This window comes from Heloderma suspectum, chromosome 2 (assembly GCF_057233095.1).
Source record: "Heloderma suspectum isolate Gila_16-S chromosome 2, 16-S_ref, whole genome shotgun sequence".
Classification (NCBI taxonomy): domain Eukaryota; kingdom Metazoa; phylum Chordata; class Lepidosauria; order Squamata; family Helodermatidae; genus Heloderma; species Heloderma suspectum.
Window position 1 is genome coordinate 217184727 of NC_139459.1, and position 25351 is coordinate 217210077.

The following is a 25351-nucleotide window of genomic DNA, read 5'->3' on the forward strand; positions in this document are numbered from 1 at the left end:
CATGCTTTTTATGCTCATGGTATTAGAGAGCTGCTAGCTACTAAGGTAATGTCAGTCCTCCCTCCCACAGTCACATGGAAAATTATATATGGATGCATCTATGTATAATATACACACAAGAGGGAAGGAGGAAATGTGATAAAGATTATTGGATATTGTCCAGGGTATTGTCTGAGAGGATGCACACCGTGTCAGAGCAATAACGCTCATACAACCACCATATTGACCTTACAGTGATTGGCAACCCTAGGGAGTGAACTCGCCAACTGAAAGCATCCTTTTATTCACAACTAACTTAGGCAGGATGTAGCCTGAAGCAGGCAAAACATATTCCTGTTTTTTTTCTTCAAATTTAGTGGAATGATGCTCTGAAGTGATCTGGTGTGGCAGCTGTAACCAACTGCCTAATAGGGTTGGCATTTACGTATCATTTCGAATGACATCTGAAGCGGCCTAGGCCAGTATAACATTTCATGAACAGGGGGTTGAAAACTCCCCCAAACCCTCATAGAATGGATGAGAGGTCAGGGATGTATCACTCACTAAGCAGCTGGATTTACAATCTGTCCAGAGAATATTAAGTCCAAAGTGATGTGCATGGAAGTAATGTTGACATTTAAACAAGTGGTTTTATTAGTCTTTTTAGTGAATGGCATTTATAAAGAAAAAAAAGAAGCAAAGTGGAAAATGGTTAAATTATTCCCATTGTGAGTTTTCCAGCTGTAATAGACAGCATGTCCCAAAATAAAATCCCCATTCTATACCAGTAAACAACACAGATAGACAATGCAGATAGATAACACTTTTTCTTTCCACAATCCAAGATTTGTAAGACACAAAGGAAGATAGACATCCTGAGTTTAGGTTTCAATTAGCTACAGAGAGTTTGCAGAGTATGGTATCATTATAGATTTCCCATCATCACTCATGCTTAAGAAGTTTCCTAAAAGAGTCTCTATCCGTTCACACCAACAAGCATTATATTATGTCTGATAATGCTAGCACCCATATGAGGAAACAACAAAGGAAACACAAAGCACAAGTCTGAACATCAGACATAAAAAGGGGTGAATTACGAAGTTCTTTCTGAGCCTGCACTGGGAAATGTGGGGTGAAACCAAAGCATACAGAAAAAAAAAGCTAAACATCACAAAACACTCAAATGTACACCTAAGATATGATCAAGATCACAACCACACTAAAATTACGAGTACTAGGAGATGTTCTTCTAGCCCTTGTCCAGGACTGGTCTCCTAGCCTATACAGAGAATATACATGTGTAAATGCATGGAAATGAAACATAAACAATGATAAACATTGAGGAGATTCAGGATACACTGAAACAATCTGGGTCATTTTTAGCCAAGTCTTTATATACTGAAAAAATCCCCTTCTGATTTATTCCTCTGTAATACATTTCTTAAAAATACTACTTGTATCCTTAGAGTTGCATCACAAATTAACTCTGCACCCGTCAGGAGTTGTGTACATATCCTTAAACAGACACTGTATTCATTTAGGCCCTGACCAACTTGGAAAAAGCTCCTTGCTAATCTGCTGTAGGCTGTTCCAAGTAATTTGTCAAATACATACAACTTTTCCTGGCTTTTCAAAGTTGCAAGATTTGTTGGTAGTGTCTTCTTTCAGCTTACAGCTGATCAGATGTTCAGCAATGACCAGGAAGGCCTTCCTGCATTGTCTTTGAAGTCCTTGGGAGTCAGTGTCTCTCAAAATTTACCTGGCTTGGTTTCACAAATATACCATTTGGTTGGAATGACCTCTTGGAAACAATGAGAGGATCTGCTGTCTGATGCTGAGTAAAGATGCAGCCATAAGCTGAACATCTGAAATATTGCTTCTACTTTGATTTTTTTAAAAGGTGAATGAAAAGTGGTGTGCTTAATTGGGCAAGGCATAGTACTGGGCCTGCTGAAGCAAATGGAAATCAGTTGTTGAGCTGAACCAGGATTATAGAATTTATTTGGACTACATGCTTCTCTCTTACTGGGAGTAATCCATGAGACCATTCTTTTTCTTGCATTGAAAACAATTGAAAGGTTCACCTTTTCCCTAATATGCTAGTTTTATATGTGTATGGATTTTTAATGTGCGTGTGTGGGGGGGGGTTGTATGGAGGCGCATTCAATCACATGAGCACCAACTGCAGTGTGAAGTGGTACAACCCCGACAAAGGCCTAAAGCTTGGATCCAATATAGATAAGAGATTGTCTTCTATATACTTAGCAGCATAATCCTAGACACATTTTGGAAGCAGTTTCCATTGATTTTGGTGGGCCTTACTTCCCAGTAACAGTGCTTAGGAGGATTGTGCATAGTCTATATCTAGGCTGTAACAGTACATCAGTATAACAGAGCTTATGCACACATGACATTTTACTTCAAGAGGTAATTAATGCATTGACTTCAAGGGTGATTGCAAGGAGGAAGTGGCTGCAAGAAATTTACTAGTTGCCAGTGACAGTCTTCCGGAGGCCACCCTTAAGGTCCTGCTTACTGGGAAATTCTGCTTGTGGCAGTCACATGGGGAGTGAGAGGAGGGAGCAACCCAATTCCTCTTCTGGATGCAGCCAGCAGTGGACTCTCCTGGCCACTACTTGGGCATGTTATGGGTGGCCCCTGCACCAGGAGGAGCCAATTGGCTCCATTGACTGGTTTCCAAGAGCAGGGCCTGGGGAACACACTGGAAGGAGAACCTTTCCCCCCGGTCCACTCCTAGGCCATAAATAGAGGGCCTAGACAGCAGCTTCAGCATTGCCATCACCAAGTTCCCCACCCACCTTCTCCGATTTTAGTTTTGCTTATTTATTTATTTATTTATTTATTTATTGCATTTATACCCCGCCTTTCTCCCTCTCGCAAGGAACTCAAGGCGGCTTACATTATCCTCCTCCTCACCGTTGTATCCTCACAACAACAACCCTGTGAGGTAGGTTGGGCTGAGAGTCTGTGACTGGCCCAAAGTCACCCAGTGAGCTTCCATGGCCAAGTGGGGACTAGAACCCGGATCTCCCGGCTCCCAGTCCGTCACTCTCACCACTACACTACACTGGCTCTTTTGCTTCCCTGGCTATGGAAAGGGGTTAGCTGCTGGTTTACAGGGCTGGGAAGGGATTTTACCCACATTTGTGAAACTTTTGTGGGTTTTTTTGCATTCCTCATAACAATGCAGTTGTTGTTGTTTAATTGCATCATTCTATTTCTGTTGTATCCTTTGTAGCAGGTTCTGGAGACGCTGAGCCAGATCCATAGAAGGGGAAACAGACAGTGCGCTCTCCACTGGAGCATCCCCCGAAGAGGTCTTCAAGGTTCCAGCCCAGCTTGGGGGCTGGAATGCCTGCTACAACCCAGGCTGCAAGATGGGCCCATAGTATTGTTTTATGCCATAGCGGGCCCAATATTTCTGTCTCTCCCTTTGTTATTCCAGCACATGGGTGGGGATGGTGGAATTGGTCAGTAGTTGGGCTGTCTGATTAACAAACCCATGCACCCTTCCATGGCAAACTCTGTGAGTTGTAACCAATAAAAGCCATGGCTTTGTTAACCCACCTCAGCCCATGTGTAGCTATTGCTCCTGTGCATTGAAATTATATATACATATATATGTATATTCGAACTGTGGTGCTGGAGAAGACTCTTACGAGTGCTCTGGACTGCAAGGAGGTAAAATCAGTCAATACTAAAGGAAATCAACCCTGAGTGCTCATTGGAAGGACAGATACTGAAGCTGAAGCTCAAATATTTTGGCCACCTAACGTGAAGAGAAAACTCCCTGGAAAAGACCCTGATGCTGGGAAAGATTGAAGGCAAAAGGAGAAGGGGATGGCAGAGGATGAGATGGCTAGATAGCATCACTGATGCAATGAATATGAACTTAAGCACACTCTGGGAGAGAGCGGAGGACAGGAAGGCCTGGCGTGCTATGGTCCATGGGGTCACGAAGAGATGGACGTGACTTAACGACTGAACAACAACAACAACAAATATATGTATATATATATGTATGTATATGTGTGTGTGTGTGTGTGTGTATATATATAATTTTTTTTTACTTGGAGACTGACATACTACAAGGAAAAATGATGCTCCCCAGTACCATCTTTATTTGGGTTCAAAAAGAGTGTTTTTGTGTTTTGGAGCTCAGACTCCTCTTCTGCCTTGTACTTAGGTTCTTGGGCAGGCTGCTTTTCTTTTAGTCTCACCAGCTTGTCTCTCATGGCCGCCATTTTATGAGAGTGCCCATGAGACTCTCTCAACATTCCAAATGTGCCCACTGACCCTAAAAGGCTGGGAACTCCTGCTCCATAATAATATGGGAATCCGTGCCATCATGGTAAAACACATTAACCCTAGGCTAAATGGTGCATTAAAATATAATATATGATCAAGCCACATGCAGTATTAGGACAAGGCAGTCAATTGCCTTAATGTAATTAGATGTATAATGATGAATGCATGAACACCTGGTTTCTTCTGTCATTGCTATGGTGTAACTAAGCTTGCAAAGCATTCTAGGACGGGATGGTGGCAAGTTTATCTTTAGCTCTGGCAACTGCCCCTCTCATGGCCAGCACAAAATGACAGACTTGCTCCCTGAACCTCCACACATTGCAGAAAACACAGAGTGGGGGTGGTCTCTCTGTACTGGGCTGAGCAAAATAGGCAAGGCCCTCCCCAAAGCCCTCTGGGAAATGCAGAGAACTTGAAGGAGTTGAGTCTCATCTCACTATGCACTAGGTTTTGGAGGGAGGGAGAGAAGCAGTGAGGGTTTCTCTCTCCCCCTCTCTGCTTCTTTTCAAAACCCAGCACAAAACAAGAGGCAAGACCCTTCCTACCCACCCCTGAGTCCTCTTGGACATGCAGGGAATTTGTATCCCAAATAATAGCTGGCTATGGTTACTCAGATGAGTCAAAAACCTGTGGATCCAGAATTATGTCAATGCCCAGGCACCTCAGGGGCAGGATCCTACAGGAATGATTGCCACACGTAAAAAAGTTCCAAAGTGGATGACCCAGGCATTATCCAAAAATCACTTTCTAAAAGTAGCAAAAGGAAAAGAAAATAATTGTGATGAAAAATAACATCTGTGAAAGGAATTAAAAGCATAATTACAAATTAAATGTGTCAGTGGTAAGTCAAGCTGGCAAATGTTTTAACTTTAAAAAGGAACAAAAACAGCATGCGTGAAATGTGAAGTAAGCATAGAAAGACCTTCCACCACACACAGTCTAGCGAGATGCCTCACAGCACCAGTGGCCAGCCGTTAAGTCACACAGCACTGCCATTCACGTGAGACAAAGACGGCAAGGACTTCCCAGTACCTGGCTCTGCACTGGCTGAGCTCTCCATTATTACATCATCCAGCATTAGATCTAGAAGAATGAAAGGGTATTAAATCACCGGAGAGGACGTGTGCCAAAGCCTTCATTCATCCCCCCTTCAGCACTTCATTCGCTGTCACTCAAGTAAGGGAAACCTAGAGCTCCCCTTGCCTAACAAGCTTCCCATGCAAAACCCCCTCACACACACATTTCAATGGCGTTATTTGGAAGCAATGTGCAGTAGACTCTGCCCAACCACGCCATGGGAAGAAGGAGGGCTTTGTGTCTAGCCACGGTCAGATCAAGCTCTCAAGCCTCTAGGCAAGGCCTGTCTTATGATATATCATTTGTACAATGCCTAGAAGCTTGAGGTGCATCATCACCACCACCACCACCACCACCACCATTATTATTTCCCTTGCCTTTCAGTTTAAAAGCCCCAAGATGGGCATTCTAATATTATAAGATCAATAATATTGTCAATTCCATTAGGTATTATAATATTAAGAATAAGAAGAATCCAAATACTGAGAGACTAGAACTGAGAGGGCTACTTTAGGCTAGCCCAAGGGCTTACCTAGAAGAATGTGGCTTTTTTTTGCTGGGGCAGCAGCAGCAGACCCATGTGCCACATCAAGACCTGCTTATACAGATCCCATCAATTTCTACAGACGTCTTGCCATGCAACATTTGGGGGTGGGGGGATCCTGTTCAAGCCCAAAACAGTTCTGGGAAACATAGAACTAGTAGATCTTTGGATCCTCAGCAGTGTAATGAATGGCAAGTGGAATAAGATAGGAGGTTCTTCTCCACTGAGATCACAGCAGAGAGATAAGGGGAAAAACGTCCTTTCTCATAAACCATTATAGCTTTAAACGTAATCTATATGTTACAGTGGAATAACCTAGGAATAGGTAAATAACAGCAGCAGACAAAGGGAAGCCCCAAATGCAACGGTAAGTCATACCTTCCTTGTTCCCAGTCAACGCAATATTAAAGTTGTCAGTGTGACATCTGGGATATCTTACATCAGAAAAGAATATGAATGTAGTAATATTTTCAAAAGAAATCTTAAGTGGAGCCAAACCCAGCATTCCTCAAACAATTTGGTCCATAGTAGTCTCCACAAAATCCATTAATCAATAGGACTACGCCAGGGCTAGTCTGGACCCGAGTAACGACCTACTCACATGGTCAGGCTGGGCCCAGAGCAGCATAACAAAGCCCAACCTGGGTGCCAATTTCATGGTGTCTGTGATACAGGCAAATAGGTGGGAACATCCCAGATAGCATAGTCTTCATGCCACTTACCCCAGAGTAAGTTTAAGTTTCTCTGTTTAAAAAAACCTGAGTAATTAATGGGCTATTTAGAACTTAATATTTAAAGAGGTGGAAAGTATTTAAAACACCAAATTGCATGTGTTACAACCCCCCCCCCCCCAAGACTCCTTCTATTAGAAGGCAATTTAGAGTGGAGACACGGCAAGGGGGAGGGATGCTTAGAATGTTCACTGTCCACTGCTTTTCTGCATCAGCTCCTTTGTTCAAGCTACTTCCCAGGGTTCCAAATGTATGTTTATGAGGGTACACTTGTATCTCAATACCCTGGTGAGGGAAAAGAATGGATTGGCTAGTTGCACCACTAGTTGCAAAAACACTTGGTGGAAGAAGAGAAGTGCCCCTGTCCCACCCAACCGCTTGTCCACCCCAGTGCCCCCTCCCAAAGCTGCCTAGCGGTCCTGAAGTGGCCATCACGGGTTTGAAAACTGCATTTTTGTGCAACACAAAACTCTGCCCTTAGATCCCTATGTAGTTTGCATCCTGGGAGCGCTTCACTAGTGCAAACTTGACACCTGCAATTTTCAGAAATGTTCTTTCATGATGCTAAGTGACAAGGATATCTGTAGATGTATACAATTTGGATCCACACAATCAACCCAACTAAAATAATAAAATTATAAACAGCATTGTAAACCATTTTCTCAACAGTGGATTGACCCTTTCATAAATCTGTGAATCACATGTAACCTGATGTGATTCCTATTCATCCCTTACTTTTCTTTGCATGGGGCAACTAAGGTAATACCAAAGTTGCCCCATGCCCAAGATATGGGGACTAAGGTAACACCCTTGGCACAGCATCAGAAGGATGGGGAATATTGCCTTTAAGTATGCTTCTGCTACCAAGGAACAAAAGTAGTGAAGGAAAGACAGAGAGCCTAATGCTATAGGGATTTAAAGCAGGGCAAGAAAAAGCTGGGCAACAGGCAATGAACAGATTAGTTGTGGCAGGAGGGGCAGGCACAGAATCTAGTGGGCATGAGGCAGTGAGTAATGTCGCAGGGCTGGGACCCACTGAGAGGCGTGAAGGTAGATAAGTATAAGGGAGAAGGAGAGGGAGGCCTTTAAGAACATACAAGAGGGGGCAGGCGGGAAGGGGCATGCCATTGTATTGTTCCATATACAGAGTCTTGCTGTGCCAAAGCTCGCCCTGTTTAGGCCACAACTCTGTGTAAGACTCCATGGGTGTGCATTTGCTTTGCAAACGTGTTTTAAATATGATCAGAGCTTACATTCCTTTAAGAAGGAACTCCTTTTCATGAGAGTATATAAGCCTATTCTTCCTGAGGGCTGCTCCCACTGTTAATTTACGAGGTTTCTCCTTTTATAGCAAGAATATGCATTTGACAACATTCTACACTGCTTGGGAGAATATGTGTCTTCACTGAGAAACAATGGGTGGATTTCCATGCTCCCTTTATGCACCAAAGTTTATGGGGTTTTGTGTATGTTATGCCCCTTACAATGCTTAATAGTGTAAATTGCCATCATTTCCATGAAAACATTTGCGGATACTACACCAGCAAAAGAGAGCTGCATGGGTGTTTTTCACAGACATTGTAGATATATTACCCAGAATATCTGCAATCAACCCATTCACATTTGTACCTGTATGTGTGGGAAGCACCATGCATACAAAATCCCATGGACTTTGGCATAGAAAGAGAGTATGTGCAATTACTCTAAGATATATGGATAACTTATAACTATATGTTATTTGTATATTCCTTGATATATGGGATCTGCATACTCATCTCTTGAAAAAATCATGTCAGGTCTGAAATATTTTGAAAGGTGTCTCCTTTCAACCTCATAGTTCATAATAGATACTTCTTTATTTCGGAACAATATTGTTTCACAAAACTCAGTAAGAAGCCACAATGTCAGTGCGGCTTGGTTTAGAACTTTTGATCTGGAATCCATACATTCAAGTAAATGGAGTTAAAATATACCCTTCAAGTTTTGAAAAGTGCTTAAGTATATGATCGAGATGGATTAGACAAGATTAATGCATCTTTTAAAATTCATAGTCTTATCTTTTTAAATCTATGGCATGAGCATATAGGGAAACACACCCGAAATTTTAGTAACCATTAAGATTGTTAAACAACAACATTAACAATAAAGAGAGATTCCTACAGATTTACTGATGTCGGTTCAAAAGGGGTGAAATAAATATGAAAGTGATAATTGGGGAAAAGCCATGAGAACACTGAACAATGAAGGTAACAAGAGTGATACCATGAATGAGCACATGGGCATTTGGAAAAAAAATCCAAGCAGAATAGAAAGCATGCAAGATGGAGGAGAGTTCCTCTGACCTGTGACCTCTGACCTGAGCATTTATTTCCTGCTTTTTCAATCAAACAGAAACTGAGGTAAAAAAGACAATATGTGAAGTTTCTCAGATTTCACAAACTTCTACTGTGGTTACAAAAGAATAAAAGTATTATTCTCAGCTGTCCATCAAGTTTGTATATCTGGATTTACCCCAAATTGGTTAATTTCATTTGGTTAAATTCTGTCTCTGGTTATTTGCTGCTTTTCTAAAAAGAAAAATAATCTGTATTTCTCAAGCAAACGCACTATATTTTTAAGCATTTCTAAAACAAGGCTGCTTTGTTATTATTACATCCTTGAATATACTATGTAATTTCACCAGTCTATACGTAAACTAGCTTAGAAATTGGCAAAAGTGATTTCACTATGACATTACAAGGCTGTAATAAACCAAACAGTGAAGCTAACTAACAGCAACAGTGCAAAACCTGCCTAAGATTCTTGGCCTGTTCTGGAACTGTTGGTCTTTGCATTTTACACTATTTGGGTAATGCTAAGCTTGTGCAATGGAAAATAAATGTTTTAATTATTATGTTTTAAATCACCTAGCATATAAAATAGTTGCAAATCATGCAGCCGTTGCTACATTTCCATGGCTCTTTGCTTAGCCTATGCCGGTGCTATATCCTTCATGCAAATTGTGTAGCTGGACATGCTTTTGGGAGGAATCTGAGCTTCAGATGCTAGGCAGGGAGGCATGGGGAGACTGTCAAAGGTCAAGCAGGACTCAGAAAGATGTGGAAAGACTACCGACCAGCCATCTGTTTCTCCTTACTCCTTCTCTTTTTCTCCAGCCGCTTCAGCCTCTTCTCCTCTCGCCTCTTGGCTTCCTCCTCCTCCTGATGCTGACGACACTTATGAAAATTCTCCACCACAACTCCCACGAACATGTTGAGTACAAAGAAGGCAACTATCAGCAGGAAGGAGATGAAGTACAGGAGCATCCAAGGGTTATAGTTCATGACTGGCTACAAGGTAGAGGGAAAAGCGATTGAAATGACAATCCAGCAGGGTTTGAGGGATAAGGTTCAACAAATGGGGAAAATAGGATTAGAACTTCCTTTGTGCATGATAGCGAGGTACTCTGAAGATCTGTTTTTACAAAATAAGCCACATCTATCTGTTGGGCTTCTAAGAATTTAATCCAAACACATACCTGCTGATCCACTCCAACAGCATCCAATCCATCATACATGATGTCCACCCACCCATCTTTGGAGGCCAAAACAAACAGAGACATTAAGGCCTAGAAAGGCAAGAGGAAACAGAGCATTACATTTAGGATGGAAGAAAAGATCTTTTACGTGTACAATGCTACTCTGTTCTCTTGTCTGTTCATGCTTACATTTGCATTTGTTATTTTACCTTGGTGATAATAGTAAGGTGCTTTGGTGTTAAAGGTCTCCCACCAGGAAAAACCTATCAATGTCAGATACTGGTCCAAGAAGGAGGGTTAATTCAAAAAGCAGAGCGCCTGATGCATTTACCCTCCAGGCTTCAACTGCTCACTTCTAATTAGTCCCTGCCACGCTGCTAAAATATGGATGGTTTCCAGTGGCAGTTGTAAATGAATGAAGATATTAGGATGTGCTGGGCACAGACTGTTCAGCTTCCTAAGACAAGGCTTTTTGCTAGATACATGCAGTTTGCTGTGTAGCTGTACAGCAATTAAATGTTCCAAGAAAGTGTGTGCAATTGTCTTAATTTTGAAAGGAATTTGTGCAGACTTCTGAAAGCCAAAATGGGGGACATTTAAATGTACACAGTGTGGTCTAGGCAACATGCTATGATGGCTTAATATCTGCAAGAATACTTCACATACGTTTTGGGTCAAGGAAATAAAGGAGCAAAGAAGAAGATTACCATTCCGTCAATACCTGGCCGAGATTATCAAAATTATACTTGTGCCGGACCCATTTGTAGCTGGCTTCTGCGCAGTCTGACTTGTTGGTGATGTTCCTTGTGTCCTCCCCTTGGCAGACAAAAAACTTCCCTTTGAATAACTGTGAAAACCCAAGAGATGGCAAAGAATTGGCACAAGTGACCTACAGAGAATGCTTGGGCATTGAGACAATATTTGGAGGCCTTTCTCTGAATGCTCCCATGCTCCACCTTCAGAGGTTTGGCAGGCAATGACCAGGGACAGGGCCTTTTTTGTGGTGGTCCCCCATTTATAAACTTCCTCCTCAGAGAGGCCCACCTAGTGCTCACTTGAACACCAGCCCAAAAGATTTTATTGACCCAGGTTTTTTTTTTTTTAAAGTGAACAATGTTATGCCGCTGCTTTTATTGATTTATATTGTTTTTCCTGCTATTTTTGTATTTGTGTCTTTTGTTGGATTGTAAAAATTTTTTTTAATTGCTTGTGAGCTACCTTATCAATTCATTGAATTAAAATGGGGCATAAATGCTTAAAATAAACAAAACAAATGGATCCCACGGCAGGTCCTATATAGTCCTTGCATACAACATGCTGGAAGTGCAGAAAAGGGCAAGCAAAATAATCAAGGGTCTAAAGCAAGTCCGCTGTGAAGAAAGATTACAATGGTTGGGGGGTTTTTTTAGCTTAGAAAATAGGCAAGTAAGGGGGGCATGATAGAGGTTAATAGAATTATGCATGTTGTAGAGAAAGAGGGTAGGAAGAAGTTTTTGTCCCCCTAAAACCCAGGATCATTCCATGGGAGAGGAAGTACTTCTTTACACAGTGCATTGTTTATGGAATTCACTTCCACAAGATGTGGTGAGGCCACTCATCTATGGCACAATCTTATGCATGTGTAGACAGAAAAAGCCCTACAACCCCCAGCACTCCATACAATGCTTGGAATGGTAGGGCTTATTTCTGTCTAAACATGCATAGACATGTGCCCTTTGACAGCTTTAAAAGGCACTGAGAAATTCCTTGGAGGACTAGTCATGATGGCTATATGCTACCTCCAGTACCAGAAGTAGTATGCCTCCAAATACCAGTGGCTGGGAAACAACATGCCTATAGTGTAGATTGCCCTGTTTAGAAGCAGAATGATAAAAATGATTCCCACTGTAATACCAGAAGTCTGCCTCCCATCTAACTCACAGTGGTCAGGGTGGCCAGATTTAATAAGGGACAAGGCTCCCGTATCTGTACAACTGACATGGAAGCAGGAGTTTTGAAAGGTGCAGCCATACCTGCTGAAATTCTCTTGTGCATGCAACTGTTAAAGCATACGCATCACACTCTATTGAATCCGCATCACACTCTATTGAATCTGGTAATCCTGTGGCATTGACTTCAGCAGTGTCATATATGATTATCCACAGGGTAAAAAGTATCAGGACCCCAGATGATTAATCTTGTTGCTTTCTAAGTGGCAAACAGGAAGTGGCAGAGCGTGACAGCTATTATGATGGATGTCAGTGTAGTGGCCCGTATCAGGTTAGGTTGAGATATCTGCACTATTTTACTGAGTGACAGAAGATATTGGCATTATCATGCTTTGCTTCCCTGTGGCAGGTCTTCCTTCCCATCAGGCTCTTTAAATATTGCCTCTTCATTTGAACTCGAAAAGAAATGCCAAACCTTTAGGGCTCTGTTTCAGCATGCCAAACAACACAGATCAATGCAAACCCATATCTCTCATACAAGGTGACATTCAATCTTTTTACATAGGAGTAAGAGTCGGACACGACTTAACGAGTGAACAACAACAACAACTATACTTGGAGGTGGGGTGGCACACTGAAAGCAGTCCTGGAATCACATCAGTGGTTGATGATTTCCCCCAAAACAGCACTTTCTGCAAAGCTCAGGCATTAAGGAATTAAGCTCTCTTGATCTTCTACCATTTTTCCCCTCACCTCAGTGTCCATGACACATAATTTGCTACTGTCTACAGCAGTTAAAGCAAATATTGGCCATTGCAACCAGCATATTAGGAAAGAGATCCAAACAAGGAGTGGGAATAGGCCAGTAAATGATGCCTGTGTCTGGGAAGTGGGAGACAGTAGGGATCAATGAAGGGTTTACTAAAGCGGAGGCTGAGTTCTGAAAATTTAGAGGCTTTATAGTTATAGGGCTATAATACATATGTCCATGTATATATCAATGAACTTATCTGTACTAAAATATGAAGAGAAAACTGCATATTACTGTGCCACTATGAACTGTGCAACTGGTTAAAAAAGAAACCACTGCAAAAACTTTCTTGGAGAGGTTGAGGTGCTGGTTTTCACTCAATGTTTGTGTTGGGTTGCGGGGAATTCTCATCTGTATCACACTGGTAAGTGACTTCATATTTTTCTCCGTATAGAGCATAAAAAGACAGCTGTTTTTCCTGAGAGTTGCTTCACATGTTCACATGTTATGTAGCAGCAAATGTATATTTGCCACCATGCATGAACGTGAGACAGGAAGCTATATCCAATTAGCCACGCCTCCAGGATGGATGCACCTCTGTGATATTGAAAACACACATTTTCTAGATTAATGCATTATAGTTTTACTGACATAATTGAAGTTATGTATTTATGTATGTATGTACTTATTCATTTATTTATTTTATTACTTCTCTATACCGCCCATTAGCCAAAGCTCTCTGGTGGTGGATGCGTATTTTGCATGAATCTATATATAAAAAAATGCAATGTGTGAAGCTGCTCTGAAACACATGGACCTGTGGGGTCATTTTTCTTGCTAGAGTCATCTATTTGCAAGGGTCTGTGGGTAGGAAGGTCTCTAATTCGGGGTAGTGAATTTAAGCACACTGACCCTCTGGTCCCTTCTATCTCCAGCGAACTCTACACAGAGCCTACCTGAACTCCCAAGATGCCAAAAATGATGAAGAAAGCACAGCAAATGACAACAATGTTTCCAATGGGTTTTAGGGATGACATCAGGGTTTCCACCACCAATTTCAGTCCTTGCGCTCGGCTAATGACCCTGAAAGGCAAAAGTACCACATTGAATTATACCCGAACAATATGTTTTCACGTTCAAAGGGACTGGAACAAAAAAGCAATTTGAAATAGCAACTAGTCCAAATGTAACAGCCTTCAAGAAATCACCAAAGGACTCCAATCTGAAAACAGAAAAGATAAAACGGAGCTGAAAACGCGCAACTGGGACTGACACCTGTTCAGTTCAATAGATTTGAATGAGACCCAAGAATTACAGATCTCTGTGCTCTTAGACAATGTATTTATCCCACAGTGAAAACAACTACAGCAGGGTATATGTGGCATCTGCACAGTATTATCATTTTGCAATGACTCTAAATTGTGGCACTTCTCCTTAAAATATTTGTGCATTTTTGGCATTTTTTTTCCACATTGTTGTCCTAAAAGCCAGACTTCATGGGATTGTAAACAGTCCTACAAGACACTATGGAGCAGCCTTCCCCAACCTGGTCCCCTCCAGATGTGTGTTGGACTACAACACCCATCACTCCCAGCCAGCATGACCAATGACCATGGAGTCATAGTCCAACCCATTTGGAGGGCACCATCCATGTTGGGGAAAATAACTGAAGCCAGCGGTATATATACCATGGTATATATACCATGCTGGTATAGATAACTGAAGCCAGTGGTAAAGAAAGACTTCTAGCTGATTCTGGATTATCACTCTTGTATACAGAATGTGTCTCTGCTACTATAAATCACTACCATGATCATTTAAAAATTCTAATGCTATTACAAAAAATTGGCATTCTGGAGCAACTGACCACTTAGGTTTCCTCAAGAGTATCCTTGGGCAAATTTCTGACAGACACAGTTTTCAAGTAGGAAAAAGCTCCACTTAGAATGAGGGGAATCTGTGGCAAAAGATCCTAAGTATCTAAGGGTGCAATCCTATACATGTTTAGTAAGAAAAAAGGCCTACAACTCCCAGCATGGCTGGCTGGGGAATGCTAGGAGTTGTAGGGATTCTTTCCATCCAAACATGCATAGGATTACTCTCTAAATGCACTGTAATGGAGAAAGGTCATAACAACTTTGCAGTTGTAGACGTTTCTGAAAGATGTAGGAAATTTCACAGAATTCGGCAGATGCTGGCATCTTTTAATTTACAAAATTCCTGAAGAATCTTGCCTACAAACATGTTAAGTAGGACAACCTGGCATCTATCAAGGGCTATGATTGCAATTTACACTCTTCCTCTTATGGTTCCTGATATTCCCAATGTCAACCAGAACTCCAGTTTTTGCAGAAGAGGAGAAAAAAGATATTATAGAATGATGCATATTAAGGACACTACCCTAGTATATTCTAATTTCAGACAATGGAGGTACTGGTTTAGATTTGCTTTATTTTGTGTGTGTTCACTAAGTACAGTTGCTTGCCAGTGCCTCCTGTCATGTCCTTTCTTTTAAAAAAAAACACAAATGAACACAACAGTAGCTTCAGTAGTGCTTCCATGCACATTCCATGTTCCTTGGGTGAGAAATTAAATGGTATCCCACTTGACCTCATGGCCAATGCTCTCAGCTCTTGTAAACAGAGTTTGGCACCATATTACAGAGCATCACTCATCAGTGTAGTCCCTTCTGCCCCTTGGACAATGGTTCGCTTCTGCCAAGAGTTTGAATGGATGGTTTTAATCTAATTCAGTGTCACTTCTGGTGTTATTTCCTGATTGGGGTTTCTGAGCATTGCTGCCCACTAGGAGAAAAGCTCTTTCCCTTACTTATTCTGTTGTTTGTTCAAAGCTTCACCAGTTTACATTTTTCTATATTTTAAAGGAACTAATAAGAACATAAGAAGAACTATGCTGGATTAGACCAAGGATCCATCTAGTTCAGCATTCTGTTCATGCAGTGGCCAACCAGCTGTTGATGGGAAACCCACAAACAGGACATGAATGCAACAGCACCTTTCCGCTCATGTTCCCCAGCAACTGGTGTGCATAGGCTCACTGCCTCTGATATTGGAATCTCAGTTCACTCATCAGAATGGATTGGCTCTTTTTCTTTCAGTTCATTATCATCATTTGCATTCTCAAAAACATTTACTTACATTCCTGCTGATCCCACTAGAAAGGTTTTCTTAATTTAATTGGCTTCATTTGCTTTGATTTATTTCCTGGAGCTTTGTGGCATGACACTATATCACCCAAACGTGTGGCAGCAATCATCAAATCAGATTTACATTTTTCATCCTATTTGTTAATTGTGGTTTGTTCATTTGGTTATCTGTTTCATTAAGCAACCTACTTTGGGTAAATGTCCACTGGAACTTTTCATGTTTTATAAGTCACACAGATGTGTGTGTGTGTGTGTGTGTATGTGTGTATATATATATATATATATATATAGAGAGAGAGAGAGAGAGAGAGAGAGAGAGAGAGAGTGGCCGTGGTGGCTTAGTGGTTAAGACACTGAACTGCAGACTGGAAGGTCGGCAGGTCAGCAGTTCGAGACCCGAGTGCTGCGTGACGGAGTGAGCTCCCGTCTTCAGTCCCAGCTCCTGCCAACCTAGCAGTTCGAAAGCAAGAAATTGCAAGTAGATAAATAGGTACCGCCTCAGCGGGAAAGGTAACAGCGTTCCGTGCACCTCCGTGTTCAGTCATGCCGGCCACATGACCACGGAAGCGTCTTTGGACAGCGCTGGCTCTTCAGCTTAGAAACGGGGATGAGCACCGCACCCTAGAGTTGGACACGACTGGTTGGGGACACCTTTACCATATATATATATATATATATATATATACACATACATATACATACATACATACATACAGATCTGGGCAATATGAACCAATCAGCATGACTATGAATACCCATTATCTGTTCAGTACTCAGAAAGATAGTTACTTCTAATAAATATAATCACTTACATGTTATCAAAAATTATATTACTGAAAATCACCAGAAGTGTCATGTACTTTGAATGTCTATCTGTATGTGTGGTGCTGAGCTACATATGCATAAGAAACTGGATTAGGATGGAGTAAATGCATGGTTGGCTTCAGGATTTTCAGGGACCCTGGGTAAGACACCATCAGTGAACCCCCTTAGGCACTAAAAGACAAAGAACATGGGATATGCAAACTGGGAGAACACTACAGAATCTTCTGCCTGGATTACTGGAGAAAGCACCCTCCTCACACACAAATATCCCTTGAACATATGACTATCATATGAAGTTCTTTTAATACCAAGCTAGATTATTGGTCCATCTAGCTCAATCCTGTAGACCATAGTTTAGCATGATGTAAATCAGCTGCAACAAGGCTTGGGCTCATATGCTCCCCCAACCCTCTCCTCATCTGGCACAGCCATAAAAGTTTGGCAGCTTTTGCTCCCATTTTTGCTTAACTACAGCTTGTCATATTGTCTGAAACTGACAAACTTTGGTTAATGTTAACAATGGTTTGTTTGAAAAAAGTCAACTTGAATTCATGGTTGTTTTGAACAACCATAGTTAATGTTAACTACAGTTTGTCAGTTCAGATGACATGACCAGCTGTGGATAATCAAAAGTGGAAGCAAAAGCTTCTGAACTCTTCCTTGTTGCCACACTGGAGGAGAAGGGAGGGTGGAGTGTGTGAGCCCAACATTTGCTGCAACTTGTTCATGTCATGCTAAACTATGGTCATTGTCTACTGTGAATGGTAGTGGCTGTTCAGGGTCTCAGGCAGGGATCTTTCACATCACCTGCTACCTGAGATACATTTCACTGGAGATGCCAGAGAGTGAGCCTAGGACCTCGGAGAGTGAGCCTGACCTATCAGATTCACAGCCCTAAAAACAGCATAGTGGAATATCTGATTTTTACAGAGTCCACCTTCCACGTCTCTGCAGGGCAATTAAAAGCCAGCATTCCCAGCTTCCATGTGGATGAGTGCGGACAAGTTCTAATTCTTATAGGCATTTCAAAAAGACATTTTTGAATTCTCTCTCCAGTATTGTAACAATCCCCCACTTCAGTCCCCCTGACCCTGTCACATTGTTGCATATAATCTTGACTTCACCACCACTGTTCTGCCACACCTTTTTCAATGGCCCTTTGACTAACTCAAGAAGCTTTGATTGCATATTTTCAGTACTCACACACTTATCAGCGACCTTCAGTGATACAGCATCACTCTTGAATACAGCGCAAAATTTAATAACTGTGAATTAGAGTATACTGCTCCAGTTGCTGAGAGGGAACAAGCAATCAATAGGCAAGATAGATACACATAAGAAAACAAAGCAGCTAGAATTACTGTGCCACCTTACCAAAGACAAGAGTTACCAAGGGCAGATCTTTACCAAAAGTAAGAAGAAGTTTGCTTGTCTTATGGTAGGCACCAAGCAATCGAGGCTGGTGGCTCCGATTTCAGTGGGGTTGTGATTCCCTTCTGGGTTTCGGTCAGAACTCTAAAGGAGCTATCCAAGGTGCTGAACCCTATCCCCAAACTGGGTTCAGCACCTTGGATATTTCCTTGAGAGTTCTGGCTGGTTCTGACTGAAACTCAGAATGGAAGCACGGCCTCACTGAAGTTGGAGCCACCAGCCTCCGCTGCCACCAGGTCCTTAAACAATTTACCCAAATAGACAAAGACAAAGCTAGGCCTCAGCACACAGCAGTCTCCTATAGTAATCAGTGTATCTCTCTCTCGTCTTCTCAACTGCTTTGCAGGCGTTGAGTTTGCAAATCTCAAATTTGGGAATACATGCGTCATCATTGGCGCAGTAGTAGCTGTCGTACAAGAAGGATTCCCTCATGACCCTGGCTCTGCTGAACATCAGAAGATAAGAACATAAGAAGCATCATGCTGGATTGGACCAAGGGCCTAGCTAGTCCAACATTCTATTTCCACAGTGGTCAACCAGTTAGTTGCCCATGAGAAGTCTTCAAGCAGGACATGATCGCAATTAGCACCATCCTGCTCATGTTCCACAGGAACTAGTATTGAGAGGCATGTTGCCTTTGATACTAGGTAGCCTTCTCCTACATGAATCTGATTAATCCAAAGCTGACCACATTGGTGGCCATCACTATATGCTGAGAGGTTTTTGCTGAGAGGTTTTCTTTGGTCTCATTAAATACATCCAAGAGCCACTGGGATCCCTTGTGCAGCCTGTGCAGTGCATGGATGAAGCAGCTACGTGGGCATGAGAAGCAAAACTCCCTGGGGAGACTATTCCACAATATACAAGATATACAAGAGGATATACAAGAGGTGCACAAAGGATGACTTGGCAAAGTCCCAAGCTTCACATGCTGCTTATCATCCCCAACAAACTCACTGATGCTAGGAGGAACCGCTCCACCCAGCACCAGCTGAGCATTCTTCACATGCCTCTCACATATGAACCCCTGGCATATGAGATCAGATATAACATCAGGGATTCTTCCAGCCCTGTTCCCTGGAGGAATCTCAGGAGGCTCCATGGGCCAGATGTTGAACATCCATGGGCCGGGTCAGGCCCGGGGACCAGAGGTTCCACATCCCTGTCAGTCAATCCAACATGTATCCTGGTCCCAAGCCATGAAGGGCTTTAACATTTAAGAACTGAATTGAGCTCAGAACAACTGAGGAAGCACTGGTATAATGTGAAGTGATCATGATGTCTGGTCCCAGTTAGCAACATAGCAGTTCTACTCCAAACTAACTGTAGTACCTGAACCGTCTTCAAAGGAAGCCCCACATAGAACACATTACAGTAGTCTAACCTGGAGGTTACCAGAGCATAGGCTATCTTTGTCCAAAAAGGAGAACCACTGGCATACCAGCTGAAGCTGGTGGAAGACACTCTGTGCCACAGATGTGCCTCCAGTGACATTGCTGAACTTGCTTCTTTACGGAGAGTACAACCCCATCCAGATAGCATACATTACCCATGGAGATGATAGATGGCATCACAGCTGACCACTGGCTTTGGCCTGGGAGCGGTAGCATTCTTTTCCCCACTATGCCCTTAGCCAGTTGTAGGAGTCTAGAAATGATCAGGATTCCACAGATCAAGATAGCATGTGTGTTCCCCCTCCGTCAGTATTGCAGGCAACAGCCCCTAGTCGTTCACTGAGATGTTCTCCCTTTTTCTTGAGGCCCTTTACTTTACAATGCCTCCCAGGCTGAATATTCCCCATTCCTCATTGTCCTCCTTACTGTTCCAGTGGCTGAGAGCTGCACTCCCCTGGGAAAGCATCATTACCCTTGCCAGTCCTTGCTTCAGATCCTCCTAGGGTAGTTTCTGGTGGGACTCAAGACCAGTTCTGTCCTCCCCTCAGGCTGCCTTCTCAGGCTCTGCATATTGTCTCTGTCCCCTCTCTCCCTTCTTCTTCCTCTTGCCTCTCTCATTTCTTTTAAAGACTTCTTTGTGGTCTGGCCCACAACCAACCTCTGATGTATCTATTCATTTCTAGCTGGAACAAGTCAATCTTTTTATCACCTGAGTAGCCCTACCGATGAAATTACTCATGCTTAATGCTAGGTGTGACTTTCAGTGTTCAGTTTAAAGCATGCGTGTCTCTAACCACGGGAAGCAAACAATCTACATAGGGGTGTTGTTGTTGGTTTTTTTGCTCCTCTGTTATCTCTCACTAAGAAATCCAGCTTAGTCCCCATGTCCAGTAACAGAAATATCATGCGTTCCAATCTCCATTACTTTTCCTGAGCAATTCTAGGAAGAAATTACGCAGAGGATTGCTTTACTTTACATGAATAATAGAATGTCGGATTCTCTTCTTAATTTTCTTTTTAAAGAAAGCAGATGGATAATCTTTATATAACTCCTTGAGAAACAGAATATGCACAGCTAATGTGTCTGTTTCTAAAAGTATTAGCCTAGTTGAGGTTAATATATGCATGGCAGCAGTGCGATGGCCATCCAGGATGCAAACCACGTGTGCCCTGCCCTGCATGGTAGGTCTTGTGTAAAGCCATGGTCTCGTGGTTCTGTCCAATGTTAATGATGCTTGCACAACTTCCATGAGAACGAGGGCTTGGCTGGTGTGGTTACAAAACTGGCTTGAATTCACAAGGGCAAAGCTTCACACAAACTGCATACCATGTGGAGCAATGCCCATATGGTTTGCATCGTCTGTGGCCACCACATCACAGAGTGCATGTAAGAAGTGGCGCCCTTTGGGATAAAAAAAGGAGGACTTTTTGTTTAAGCTGTCTACTACCAAAGGAAAGTACAGTGTGACACTTTGTGCTGGGGAGAAAAAGATTTGGAAGTATGCAGGCAGGTTTTGATGAAGGCTTCGGATGAGCCAGATAGGGATTCCAGCAGCTTTCAGAACCCATAAGAATTATCTGTCCCTTTCTCATGTCTCGTATTCCCTGTCTCCTGCTCCCTTTCCCCACTCACCCCATGGTCTTCTATATTTTTTGCAGGAAAAGAAGGCAAATCCCTTTCACTATATCATGAAAAATAATCATATGCAAATGTTGCAATATGCAATATGCATTATGCAACTTGCATTTTTTTACCCAGAGCACTGAAACCACATTTGGATCTCTTGGTGCAAAGTACACACAGCTTTGGCTTTAAAAAACCTCTCTGTCGTTTCCTCCGCTTCAATGCTAATGCAGTTCTCATGTCTGCAGGAAACAAAAATGTAAGGACTTTTACAGAAAACAACTAATCCCTAATCACTGAAAGATGGCAACATGTTTTTGCTTAAGGCCTTAAGGGACTATTAAAGTTAAATGGATGTGTTCTTCTCATTGATTCAAGGGAATGCTGCATCATGTTTGTGAAACACTGCCAACGAATGTAGCATCCACATTTCCAGAATATTAGTGCTAACTCAAACAGGTCAGTCTTAGCTATCCCCCAGCATTTCTTGTACACTGCTGTGCTTCTGTCTCCAACACACTGTTAATTTAGAGCCAAGAGGTTCTGCTGATTTGAGCTTTTTACATGTCCCAGTCTGGGAGCCACCTGACGCTTCAGTGAGAACAGTTTTGAGTCAGTGTCAGGTGCATGACAAATGTGGGAAATTGAAGTTAGGATGTGTATGTTTTTCCCTCGACAAGCATAGCTTCCTCCTAATCCCCTGAGCTCTTACCAGGTCTGCTAGCCTCAGCGGTCCCAATTCCCTCTGCTAAACTCCTTCCATGCAGATTGCTCTGACGAAAACTGCTGTCAGTCTCATCTCTGCTGGAACATGTTTGCCAGCTTTAAGCCTGCTAGCTTGATCAGAGCATTTGTCAGAAACTGGGGAGGTGGGGGAACTCAGAGTTGCCTTCAACATTCAGAGAAGTGATAATATAATATAAAAGAGCTATGAAATGACTCTTGTAGCCTGGCGTTATGAAGAGTGAATAATTCATGTATCTATTTTGGAAGCCAAAGCCAGGACAGAATAACCTATCCAGCTTATCCTGAATATATTTTAAAAGTTGATTTTGCTTGTATTTGATCCCAGCCGCAGCAGCCTGGATGCATTAGGTAGAAACATTTTGGTTGCAAGTAATTCACACATACAAGGGACTAGTAAATAATACCATCACATCTCAGGAACTATCTATAAACAGCACTTGAAATTCCCTTCCCATTAAAGGGTCTTTTCCAGGTGTTCTAATGTATAGTATCCACAGACCTCAATAATTGAACACCTAACCATCACTGGTCCGTCCAGAAAAGCTTCCCAGTTGTAACAGCAGTCTGAATCACAGATCTGTCCCTGAAGACCCTTCTCGGGGCAGGGGGGAAAATCCAGGTTATGACTCATATATTCCCACATTATACACAACACCACTTAAGCATAAGGAGGGCTATGGTTTGCCTTGCAGAGCAGGAAGTTATTGCTAAAGGCTGGGACACAAAAATGGATGATGTCTCTGGCAGTCAAGAAGGAACTGAACATAGGGCCCTCCCTATGGCCATCTGCCCCTAGAAATGTATTTTCCTTCTTTTCGTCTTCTCTATCGTTGTAGATCCTTAGAAAAATGGACTTGCTCTCCAATTATTGCACATTTTGCAATATAAGGTATGCTACCTCATTAGGCAAATACACCTAATTCTACACATTTGCTCCCAGTAATTGAACTGAAGGACTGGAGTGAAATATACACTTTGAGACTAACTGCATCTATGACCTTAAGCCAAGTTAGGGAGTGAATTTCAATAAATGGGATCAATGGCACAAGCCCTAAACGGCTTGGGGCCAGAGTGTCTACAGGAATGTCTCCTCCTGCATGTACCTGCTCAGAGACCCTTCAGTCATCTTCAAGGGCTCTTGTCTTGTGGCCCCCATCAAAGGAAGCTAGGCAGGTGGCTATAAGAGAGAGGGCCTTCTCAGTGGTGGCACACCACTCATGAAATAAACTCCCCAAAGAGGTTCACCTGGCGCCTACATTGTTGTCTTTCTGGCACCAGGTCCTTACGGTCTTCACAAGGGAGGAGGGTGGGGAGAAAACTAGATCTAGTTGACTCTACTTACTGTCAGCCCTTGACCCTGCCTACTAGCTGCCCTTTGCCCTACCAGCCCAAATGGGCACCAGATGCCACTGCATTGCTCATGCAAGTGGATCGTTTTTGTGAATTAAGCCCAAAGAGGTGAAAAGTATGCTAAACTGTGCAATAATAGAAAAGGCAGGGTTGGATGCCATTTATTGGGGACTAACACAGGACTGAAAGGCTGTTCCATGTAGTGCTTTTCCTTTCAGTTCCTGCAGTTCTGCTTCTCAAGAATTGGAATTTGCTGCCAAAATACTTAAGGAATGGTTGTGCTATTTTCCTTATAGATGTTCTCCTCTGATAAACTGTGAACATTTGAGTCACAATTATGTAAACCTGCGTAAGAAAGTACAGGAAATACCAAGAAAACAAAAAGTCAAAGATCTAATCCTGCACACCCACAGTCAGACAGATCGTTTATATTCATACAAGTTCCATTTATTATTTAACATGAGCAATAAACAGCTTGTGCCAAAGGCCACAGAAAATGGCGCACTGAAGTGGTGGAACGTGCTTTTAGCATCTCTGTCAAGGCTTGTGGAGTTCTAAGGGCTCTCTTGGGAAGAGACTTTCCATCCACAAATAGTTAGGAGCTGAAGGAGTGTTCTTCCACTCATCGTTTCTCTAAGATCACACCCATTTCTTTCCATTACATACATGATTCATCCGTCATCCCCTACCCAGACTACACCACTTGGCCATCCTGCATTGCATTACCCTATATAGTTTCCTTACCTTAATGGTCTGAGGGTTCGCAGCAGCCTTAAGACTCTTAGCATTCCAAGGATTTTTGTGCCACTGTCAGAAACCATTGAAACTAGGATGTCAACCACCGAGATGAGAACCAGCACCCCGTCCAGCACATTCCAACTGCTTCTCAAGTATGCCTTCTCGCCAAAGCACAAACCTAGCGCCACCACCTGTCAAGAGGCCAAATTGGAACAAAACATGACTAATTCAGCCAATATGTTTTGAGGGCATTGCTTACAGATAGTATGTGACTGCAAATGCATTGGCTTCCCAGTTATAATAATACAAATTAACCATTATAGTGTAAGATTCATAAAAATAACTATGCAGAAACATCCCAGATTGTCTCTTTAGGAGCAGATGCATTTTTAATGTAGCTAAAACCTAATTGTGCTTGCAATAATGTATAGCAATTACATAAAAGTAGGGCTGTGCACTGCTTTGGTCCAAAGCCCGAATAATGAGTCAAAGCGGGCTGCTTCAGAGGTGTCTCCATGTGATACGAGGCGGAGCAGAACAGCAGTGAGGCACCCTGAAAGCAAAGCGGCTTGTGTACAAAGCGCCTTGTCTGACTCGGCGATTTGTTCTGAGCAGCCCAGACAGTGTGGCGCCAAAAGTATCAACTTGAGAAAGTTCAGTGAGGGGTTGAGGAGCAGGGAGGAGGGAGGGAGAAGGAGGGAGGGAGCTTTGGCGAATGGAAACTCTAGTTGCCAAGTCAGGGCTGAACGTAACCCAGCAGTCTCCAGTCAGTGACAGTGGTGGAGGGGGGAGGGGAAGACTGAATAACTGGAGAAAAACGGCTGCATTTCAGAGACAGAGATCATTCTGGTGGTGTTACTTAGGGATGTGGGAACCCACCCCCATCCAGGTTCTCCGCATGCTCACCCACCCAGCCCCTGCTCTGCTCACTGGTCCCTCCGCCTCTTCCACGATCGCCATGTTTTAAAAATTTTTTTAAAACATGGTGATCAGAAGTCTGTGTGCACATAGACTTATATGCAAAAAGTGCCATGAATCTTGCATATATGGGCATTTCACAGGACTGACAAGCAGCATGGTGCACTCCCCCACCACTAGCTAGCTGTCTCCTCCTTGCGAGTGGGAGATGTCTAGTGGCGGGAGCATGCACCACACCTCCTCCTCCTCTTCCCTGGGCAGCTGTCAAAGACAGCTGACCAGCAGTTACGGTGCATGCCCCA

At 42.7% G+C, this 25351-nt stretch overlaps 1 protein-coding gene across 1 annotated transcript in view; it reads right to left on the reverse strand.

Annotated features, from left to right (window-relative positions):
- Window positions 1-25351, reverse strand: part of CACNA1G (calcium voltage-gated channel subunit alpha1 G) — a 241986-nt gene that overhangs the window by 55678 nt on the left and 160957 nt on the right. Inside the window, exons 19-24 of the mRNA XM_084837951.1 lie at window positions 24138-24322; window positions 13813-13939; window positions 10899-11024; window positions 10178-10267; window positions 9776-9989; window positions 5341-5391 (exon numbers count right to left, since the gene is read on the reverse strand). Of these exons, the coding sequence (XP_084694077.1) occupies window positions 5341-5391; window positions 9776-9989; window positions 10178-10267; window positions 10899-11024; window positions 13813-13939; window positions 24138-24322 (793 nt within the window). The remainder of the gene's footprint in view (window positions 1-5340; window positions 5392-9775; window positions 9990-10177; window positions 10268-10898; window positions 11025-13812; window positions 13940-24137; window positions 24323-25351) is intronic.